A 9,900-nucleotide genomic window follows, 5' to 3' on the forward strand; every position below is an offset into this window, starting at 1 on the left:
AGAGAGGAGACAATGTGATGCCACCAGTCCAGTGCTGTATAGAAGAAGACTTGGAACTAGAGACTGAGACATAAACTCATGTTTACAATGTTTACTGAGGGAAGTCGAGTCACTATATTGACTTATATACAACCAGAGGCGCCCCCTGGTGGTCAGGAGAGAGAATGCAGCTTTAACACATGAAGTATAGACTTCTATACAACCAGAGGAGCCCCCTGGTGGTCAGGAGAGAGTGCAGCGTTAACACATGAAGCATAGACTTCTATACAACCAGAGTGCAGTAGCTGGTGGCAGCAGTAGTAGAGAATGCAGCTTTAACACATGAAGCATAGACTTCTAGCAGCAGAGTCGCCCCTGCTGGGTGAGTAGCTGATGCAAAGCAGAATCCAGACCCTTCATGTTGTCACAGAGATGGAGGGCACAGCCGACTCTGTGTGTGTCTGCCCACACCATCTGTAACACACACACACACACACAGTTCAGATCCTGTCCAGAGACACAAAAGTGTGTATTAATGTGTGTGTATTTGTATCTGACCTGTGTATAGTGGCCACACATCTGGTCTTCATCACAGCTGTTGTTTTGGAAGTCATAGTCCAGATGTTCTACAGGTATTAATGACATCACAATTACAGGTATATACATACATATATATATATATATATATATATGTGTGTATATATGTATATGTATATGTGTGTATGATACAGTATTCTCTCTTTCAGCTCTGGCTTTGGTCTCCACCGACCACAGAGAGAAGGATCTGAAGGCTCGACACTAACTTGGTCTTCAGAGTCTGGTTTTCCGGACGGTCCCTGAACTCACCCAGGAACCACTTCTCCAGAGCCTGGCGGGGGTCCAGAGACCCGGTCCCCACGAACAGGTTCTCCCCGGTCTCCTCCAGATCCGGGTTGTGGCTCCAGATGCATTGAGCAGCGAAGCCCTCAGCCTGCATCTTCAGGCCCGCATCCCACCGCTGCAGAGGACTGGGAGGGTTACGACTGGCCAGTACTACTGTACTGGGAGGGTTACGACTGGACTGGGAGGAATACTACTGACCAGTACGACTGGACTGGGAGGAATACTACTGACCAGTACTACTGGACTGGGAGGGTTACGACTGGACTGGGAGGAATACTACTGACCAGTACTACTGGACTGGAAGGGTTACGACTGTACTGGGAGGAATACTACTGACCAGTACTACTGGACTGGGAGGAATACTACTGACCAGTACTACTGGACTGGAAGGGTTACTACTGTACTGGGAGGAATACTACTGACCAGTACTACTGGACTGGGAGGAATACTACTGACCAGTACTACTGGACTGGGAGGGTTACTACTGACCAGTACTACTGTCCTGTGACTAGCAGTGCCAGTGTCGTACTTTTCCAAGTCGGTACAAGTCTGTGGATGAAGTTTAAATGAGTAATCTATCAGTTAGCTGCTAGTTAGTTAGTTTTAATTATCATGTTTTTATTGTGGAGCAGCTTTTGATTCATGTCTTTGTAATCCTCCCCATATATATGAAATTAAATATCAAGATGATGAAACCAACCCGTGTTGGAGCTCTCCTCCTCTCTGTCCTCCTCTCTGTCCTCCTCTCTCTGTCCTCCTCTCTCCTCCTCTCTCTCTCTCCCTACATCTCTCTCTCTCTCTCTCTCTCTCAGTTCACGCTGAGCGTCAGAGTGACAGGGTGTGTGTTTGGGAGCTGCGGAGCGTTGTCTGTGTTTCTCTCTTCTCTGTTCTTTCATAGTTGTGTGTATTTAGTTTATGTGGTTTATTAGTTGGGTTTCACAGTAGTTTAAATTGTTTGGTGATTAGTTGGGTTTTTCTCTGGGTGTCTTCCCGCTGCCGGTGCCTCACCGGGCTCGGGCGAGGCGGAAATGTTTGCCCGATTCCCCGCTGCTCACGAGGAGACACGGGATGAAGATCTTCGGTGACTCCTCGTGCAGCGTGGAGGAATTGGCTCGGGCAGTCGGGAAGAAAGTCGGGTTCGGCAGCGTGAAGTCCGCCACCAAGATGAACGGCTCGGTCGTGATCTTCCTGGATCAGGTGGCGAAGGTGAGCCGCGTGGTGGAGGAGGGTCTCTCGGTGGGAGATTTGTTTGTGCAGGTGTTTCCGCTGGACCAGCCGTCCACCAGAGTCCTCGTTTCAAACGTCCCTCCGCTCATCTCCGATGAGTTTTCAGCAGAGAGCTCTCCTCCCGGCACGAAAGCTGGTCTCCCCGATGAGAGAGATCTCATCGGGGTTCAAGGAGAGCTCGATGAAGCATATCATGAGTTACCGTAGATAGGTTTATATGATACTCGACGACCGGAGCGCGGAGTTAAACCTGCGCTTCAGCGTCAGAGTAGATGATGTTAATTATAACGTCTACGCGTCTTCATCGGCGATGAAGTGCTTTCATTGCGGGAGGAGGCACCGCGAGGGCCTGCTCGAAGCGAGGCGACCCTGCGCCAGCTGGTCCGGGCGGCTCGGGTCCGTCCGGCGCGTCACGCCGCGCTACACCAGCGTGGGGAACAGCAGGTGAGGCGGCTGCCGCTGCCGCGGCTGCGGGGCTCGCGGCGGCGGCGTCTCTGATGGTGCGTTCACACCGGACGCGTCGAAAAAATTCTCTACGCGTCTGACGCAGCAGTCTTGACGCGCGCGTCGAAAAAAGTGTGTTCACACCAGACGCGTCGGACGCCTCGGGGGCGGAGTCATAAATGGGTCGAGGAACCACAGGACCGCAGCGTACTTCCACTTTTTAGTGGACTGAGCTGCACTCCCACTGCGCTTCTCGCTGCACACTCTTCTTCTCTCTTTGATACGTGTCTCTGAGACTTTTCCACCCACGTATGCAGATCTCCTCTGCCATGAAACACATATGCCGGCGGTTGGTTGATAGTAAAGTACAACAAATAGCGAGAATAAAAGCAAATACATACATTCAAAACTTACCAGGTAGTCCACGGCCCGACCTTGTTCCACGCTTTAACTTTATAGCTCCGGCAGCATAAAGAGTTGTATCAAAGTTCGGTGCCCACAGACGGCGTATAATAATCTTTTCCTCCATTTTTTCGACCGACAGGACGATGACGAGCGGAGCTGCTCAACGCTGATTGGCTGACGCAACTATGACTCACGCGTTTGCTGCCAGAGTTGGGAAATTTGAACCGCGCGTCAACGAGCTGCGTCTGTTGCGCTGTTCGCTGAGTTCGCCCCGCGACAAACCCTCTGTTCGTGCTGCTTCAAACGCGTCTGACGCGCTGCTCGCTGGAAAATACGCAGCTACGCAGCTTCGACGCAGCTTTGCATTGACTTAACATGTAATCTCGACGCGCGTCGAAATTTTGACGCGTCCGGTGTGAACACACCATGAGAGGAGGCGCCAAGCCGGCGGCGGCGGCGGCGCCGCGGCCGATTCCAACGGAGCGGCGGGCGGCGTCACTACTGTTGAACCCGACACACATGTGGTGGGTATGAATGAGGAAGTGAGTGATGGGGGCGATGGGCAAGGGCGGGTGGAGGGTGGGGATGCTGGACAGGGCAGTGAAAGGCAGGCTGTGGGTGGAGTCGGAGCGGTGAGGAGGAAAGGAAAGAAGGAAAAGCGGACCAAACAAATGGAGGGATGTGGGGGATCTGCCAAGAGCAGTGGGGTAGAGGCTGGGGTGAGGTGGGAAGTGGGAGGAGGGAAAGAAAAGAAGGGGAAAAAACAAAAAGATTTAAAAACAAAAATAATATTGGTGATGGTGGTGGTGGTGATGGTGGCACGGGCTTAGAGGTGGAAGTGGGAGTGGGTGGAGAATAATGAGGAAAGTGAGAAAGAGGAGGAAAGGAAAAAAGACGAGGACAGGGGTGGCGAGAAGCCCATTGAGGGGTAGGACAGGTGGGGAGGCGAAGAGGTGGAGGAGGACGTTGCAGGGAGGAGGGGCGGAGCAGGTGGAGAGGAGGAGGAAGCAGGGCAGAAAGGAGCCTCAAAGAGAAAGAAGAGTGGCCAGGCTGGCAGCGAGGCCAAGGCCAGCAGGGTGGAAGTGAGGAGGAGTCAGGGGGCAGGTGGAGGACAGTAGTGACGAGGAGGGTCAGAGGACAGCGACTCTCCTCTGTTTTTACAAATAGTCAGACGCAAAGCTGTACACAGATGATGAGATCAGGCTGTTTCTGCACAAAACAAAAAAAAAAGTAGAGGTCAAGGATCACTTCCCTGACCTCGTGGCCTTTGTACACTCGTGCCATTTCCACATGAGGGGAAAAAATTAGACAAACAAGAGGTTTTAGGATCAAAAGTTTTTGCCCAAAGTAAAGGAGTGCATCCAGCAGGGGAGGTGGAGAGCTCCAATGTGTGTTTATTTGATTTGTTGGTTTAAGTTTTATTTGTTTTTAAACTCTTTTCTTTTAATGAACACATTCAGAGTCGGAGTTTTAAACGTAAATGGGCGAGGACAGTAAGAAGAGAACATCAATTTATGAATTTAACAAGATGAAGGCCAACGATGTTCTCTTCTTACAAGAGACGACAGCGACAGCACCAACGAGGCGGACTGGAGGAGGGAGTGGGGGGGGGAAGTCCTCCTGAGCCACAACACCAACCTCAGCGGAGGAGTGGGCTTCCTCTTCTCCAGGGCCTTCAGCCCTCGGTCACTGGAGGTCAAACACATCGTGAGTGGAGGCTGTTCTTTGTGAAAGCACGGTTCGACCTTTTAGCGTGGTTTTATAAATATCTATGCTCCAACAACTGGGACAGAGAGGCAGCTGTCTTTATCCAAAGTTAATGATGTTTTAAATGACTGTGCCTCGGAGGATTTTTTATTCTTGGGGGTTTAACTGCACAGAGGATGATTTTAATGACAGAAACCACACAGAGCCACATCCAGCTTCACAGCAGGTGCTGAGGAGGCTGGTCCATTCTCATGGTCTGGTGGGCGTGTGGAGAAGGATGCATCCGGACTGCCGACAGTACACATGGTCCCACGTTAGGGGAAGGATCTCCTCAGCCAGGTTAGACCGTATTTATGTTTTAAGCACCATTTAATATTTTAAAATGTGCAGCATTATTCGACTGGTTTTACTGATCCTCTTTGGTTTTATGTCATGTTTTTATTAGGAATTTTTACCTAGGAGCGCATATTGGCATTTTAATACAGTTTTAACTTTCGATAGGAATTTTAGAGAGGTGTTGTTTATTTTTGGGGCAGTTTTAGGCTGAGGAAGAGTGATTTTAATAATCTTAGGCAGTGGTGGGACCGTGGTAAGGTAGAAATTAAGCTCCTTTGTCAGCAGCACACTTTCAACGTCACTAGAGACGTCACCAGATCTATGAAGGACCTGGAGACTGAGATAGTGGACCTAGAAAGTTTAAGCGAGTCCACAGGAGATCGAGGACATATTGAAGTCCTCAAAGTAAAAGCGGCTCGCCCGACCTGTTCAGTAAAGTGCAAGGCGCACTGGTCAGGTCGATTCCAGACCATCGCGGAGATGGACACTCCCTCTAGCTTCTTCTTCGGCCTGGAGAAGAGGAGTGGCAGGCGAGTGATCCACTGCTGACGGACGCAGGGCAGTCGGTTGTGGAGCCAAGCCAGATCCGGAAGCGGCGGTGGGGTTTTACTCCTCCTTTATGCCACTGAGTATAGGGAGGAGGGAGAGTCGACGGAGGGCTCTGTGGGAGCTGCCTCAGGTCTCCGAGGAGACTAATGAGGAGCTCGACAGACCCATAACCCCAAGAGCTGAAAGCTGCCCTGCAGGGAATGCAGGCGCGCCGAATCGACGGCCTCCCGCTGAATTTTACAAAAATACTGGGATGTCCTCGGAGGACATCCTAGACGTCTTCAATGAGAGTCTGGCCTCTGGTTCCATGCCGATGTCCTGCCGGAGGGCAGTGCTGATGCTACTGCCAAAAGGAAACCCGCAGGACATCGGTAACTGGCGCCCTGTGTCTCTGCTGTGTGGATTATAAGCTTCTGTCCAGGGTCCTGGCCTCCAGGCTGAGGGAGCTATGGAGCAGGTCCTCCATCGGACCAGACCTACTGTGTGCCCGGCAGGTCCATGGTGGACAACGTCCACCTCATTCGGGACGTTTGGAGGTCTCCAGCTCGTTGGGTATGGATACTGGTCTGATTTCTCTAGATCAGGAACGCTTTTGACCGTTGAACACGGCTTCCTCTGGAAAGTTCTGGGAAGTTTGGGTTCAGCGCTGGTTTCATAGCTAAGATCAAGGTGTTGTACAGTAATGTTGAGAGTGTGCTGAAGATAAACGGCAGGCTGTGTGCTCCTTTAGAGTGAGTAGAGGGTCCGGCAGGGCTGTGCTCTGTCCGGGATGCTCACTCTCCCTCGAGCCCCTCCTCATTAAAATACGCTCTAGCCTACATGGTTTGGTTTTACCTGGTTTTAGTAAAGGAATGATTTTATCGGCATATGCCGACGACGTTGTTGTTTTATCAAGAATCAAAATGATGTAAACCTTTTAAATCAAATAGTACATGATTTTAGCACGGCATCATCAGCGAGGGTGAACTGGAAGAAAAGCGAAGCCCTCGCTGTGGCGGCCTCCCGGTTCTTCCACAAAAGCTCATATGGAAAAAGGACGGTTTTAAATATTTAGGAATATACCTGGAAACCGAGCATGGTCCAGAAGAACTGGGAGGCGTCACAGAGAAGATAGAGAAACTTTCCAAATGGAAGTGGCTGCTCCCCAGATGTCTTTAAGGGTAGAGTACTGGTTTTAAACAATCTTATTGCATCCCAACTGTGGCACAGGTTGACCGTGTTGGACCCTCCCTCTGGCTTCTTAGCTAACATACAAAAGAAGATGGTGGATTTCTTTTGGGAGGGTCTACACTGGGTGCCACAGGGGTGCTGTTTTAGCCAGAGAGGAGGGGACAGGGCCTCGTCCACCTGGCCAGCCGGACGGCCACTTTAGATTACAGTTTGTTCAGAAGTTTTAACGAGTCCGGGGTTTTAGTGTGGCGAGACGTGGCCAGCTGCATCCTCAGACGTGCTGACAACCTGGGGCTGGATACTGCTCTGTTTTTAATAGACTCCAGCATTTTAAAACTAAGTGGGCTGCCTCCTTTTTATCAGGGTGTTTTTAAGTCGGGCCCTTTTTAAGCACGAAGGTGCCCACAGTCTGACTCTCTGTTCTGGTTGTTGAGAGAACCATTCATTTATAATGCGACTGGACATTAGCAGCAGCGTCACCCTGGACTAACAGGCGCTGCTGCGAACAAAGACCCTTTCCTGCAGCAGTTGGTGGATGCAGTGGGGCCGGCGCTGAGCGACCCCGGCCCTGGGCTCCCTGCTGGGGATGCATTCGACCGGGTGGCGAGGAGGCTCCTGGAGCTGTGGAGGCAGAGGCTGACCGGGTTGGAGAGGAGCCTCCTCAACGACTACAGCCAGCAGAGAGCAGAGCCGGACCCTGCAGACCCCTTCCCAGACATCTCCCTCAGCCCGGGGCTAGGGGGACTCACCGCCCCTGCTAAGAACGAGCCACCCAGAAAACTGCACACTGAACAAAGCAGACAAGAAGACTTTGTATTTTAACCTCGTGAAGAGCATCAACAGGTCCAGACTGTGCAACAGACCGCCCACTGTGTGGTCAGAGAGACTTGGGCATGGAGGCCCTGGCCCGCAGTGGGGGTCCTATACAAGCCTCCCTAAAGAAAAGGACCGCTGACCTCCAGTGGCGGATTTTACACGTGCTGTCGCCCAACGCTTTTATTTCGGTAATCAATCCCGCTGTCCTGAGCCAGTGCCCCTTCTGTGACCTCCGGGAGACTATTTACCATGTTTTTAACGAGTGTAAGAGACTTTTGAGTTTCTTCGCTCTTTTAACAGTGGTATTTAGTCTTTTTAATGTGGTTTTTACAGAGAAGGTTTTTATCATGGGAGCTGCCTACAAAAAAACAGGAAAAGAAAAGTGGCAGCTCCTAAATTGTTTATCCGGTGAAGCAAAAATGGCAATTTATTTAACTAGGAAGTCCCGGGTGGAAAACAGAGAGGGGCAGGAAGCCAGGGCAGTGTGGCTCTGTAACATCAGAGCCAGACTCTGGCTGGAGTTCAGGTTTTACAAGCACATTGGAGACCTGGATGCTTTTAAACAACGCTGGTGTTTTAAAGATATTGTTTGTTCTGTGGTAGAGGAGGAGCTGGAGTTTGCACCACTTTTTATTCGGTAAAACATGTTTTCTTTTTTAATGTTTTGTTTGTTTGCTTTTATTTTAAATAACCTGATTTTTAAAACACTTTATTTGTAGAAAAACGTTGTGATGGAAAAAATGTAAATAAAGTGTTTTTCAAAATCAAAAAAAATCTCTCTCCTCTCTGTCCTCCTCTCTGTCCTCTCTCTGTCCTCCTCCTCCTCTCTGTCCTCCTCTCTGTCCTCCTCTCTCCTCCTCTCTCTCTCCTCCTCTCTGTCCTCCCTCTGTCCTCTCTCTCCCCTCCCCCTGTCCTCTCTCTCTCCCCTCCCTCTGTCCTCCCTCCTCCTCTCTCCTCTCTGTCCTCCTCTCTGTCCTCCTCTGTCCTCCTCTCTGTCCTCCTCTCCTCCCTCTCATCTGTCCTCTCCTCTCTCCTCTGTCCTCCTCTCTGTCCTCCTCTCTGTCCTCCTCTCCTCCTCTCTCTCCTCTCTCCTCTCTGTCCTCCTCTGTCCTCTCTCCTCCCTCTCTCTCTCCTCTCTCCTCTCTCCCCTCCTCCTCTGTCCTCCTCTCCTCCTCTCTGTCCTCCTCTCTCTCTCCCCTCCCTCTGTCCTCCCTCTCCTCCTCTCTCTCCTCCTCCTCTGTCCTCCTCTCTCCTCCTCTCTCCTCCTCTCTGTCCTCCTCTCTGTCCTCCTCTCTCCTCCTCTATCTCCTCCTCTCTGTCCTCCTCCTCTCTCCTCCTCTCTCCTCTCCTCCTCTCTCTCCTCCTCCTCTCTGTCCTCTTCCTCTCTCTCCTCCTCCTCTCTGTCCTCCTCCTCTCTCTCCTCCTCCTCTCTGTCCTCCTCTCTCATCCTCTCTGTCCTCCTCTCTGTCCTCCTCTCTCTCATCCTCTCTGTCCTCCTCTCCTCCTCTCTGTCCTCCTCTCTCTCCTCCTCTCTGTCCTCCTGTCTGTCCTCCTCTCTCTCCTCCTCTCTGTCCTCCTCTCTCTCCTCCTCTCTGTCCTCCTCTGTGTGTGTGTGTGTGTGTTTATTTGTCCAGTGATGACACACATCTCAAACAATAGTCAGGGCTCTCCTTCACATTCCTGTCTCTCTCTCCAGGCTCAACATCTGGTCCCTGTTATGAGTCTCAGGTCATGCACATGGTCGTGTGCTAACACACACACACACTTTCACACACACACACACACACTTTCACACACACACTTTCACACACACACACTTTCACACACACACTCACTCACTCACTCACCCTGTTGGCTCTTCTAGAGGTCAGCTGATTCTCAGCTGATTTTTGCTTCAATGTCTCAACAGAAAAGTCATTGATGAGTTTTTTAACCAGTATCAACAAGTGACCTGAAGAGGCTGCAGAGGTTATGGCGCCCCCTGTAGGAATATGTGTGAATGCATAATGTATATATACACTACCGTTCAAAAGTTTGGGATCACCCAGACAATTTCGTGTTTTCCATGAAAACTCACACTTTTATTCATCAAATGAGTTGCAAAATGTATAGAAAATATAGTCATGACATTGACAAGGTTAGAAATAATGATTTGTATTTGAAGTATTAATTTTTTTCTTCAAACTTTGCTTTCGTCAAAGAATGCCCCTTTTGCAGCAATTCCAGCATTGCAGACCTTTGGCATTCTAGCTGTTAATTTGTTGAGGTAATCTGTTGACATGTCACCCCACGCTTCCTGAAGCACCTCCACAAGTTGGATTGGCTTGATGGGCACTTCTTGAGGACCATACGGTCAAGCTGCTCCCACAACAGCTCAATGGTTGA

General features: G+C 50.5%; 1 protein-coding gene across 1 annotated transcript in view; it reads right to left on the reverse strand.

The window, feature by feature from the left end:
- Nucleotides 1-336: 336 nt before the first annotated feature.
- LOC130198920 (peptidase inhibitor 16-like) overlaps nucleotides 337-9,900 on the reverse strand; it is a 13,961-nt gene continuing 4,397 nt past the window's right edge. The window contains exons 3-5 of the mRNA XM_056422027.1: nucleotides 826-976; nucleotides 538-605; nucleotides 337-453 (exon numbers count right to left, since the gene is read on the reverse strand). Of these exons, the coding sequence (XP_056278002.1) occupies nucleotides 337-453; nucleotides 538-605; nucleotides 826-976 (336 nt within the window). The remainder of the gene's footprint in view (nucleotides 454-537; nucleotides 606-825; nucleotides 977-9,900) is intronic.

Source organism: Pseudoliparis swirei, chromosome 9 (genome assembly GCF_029220125.1).
Source record: "Pseudoliparis swirei isolate HS2019 ecotype Mariana Trench chromosome 9, NWPU_hadal_v1, whole genome shotgun sequence".
NCBI classification, from domain to species: domain Eukaryota; kingdom Metazoa; phylum Chordata; class Actinopteri; order Perciformes; family Liparidae; genus Pseudoliparis; species Pseudoliparis swirei.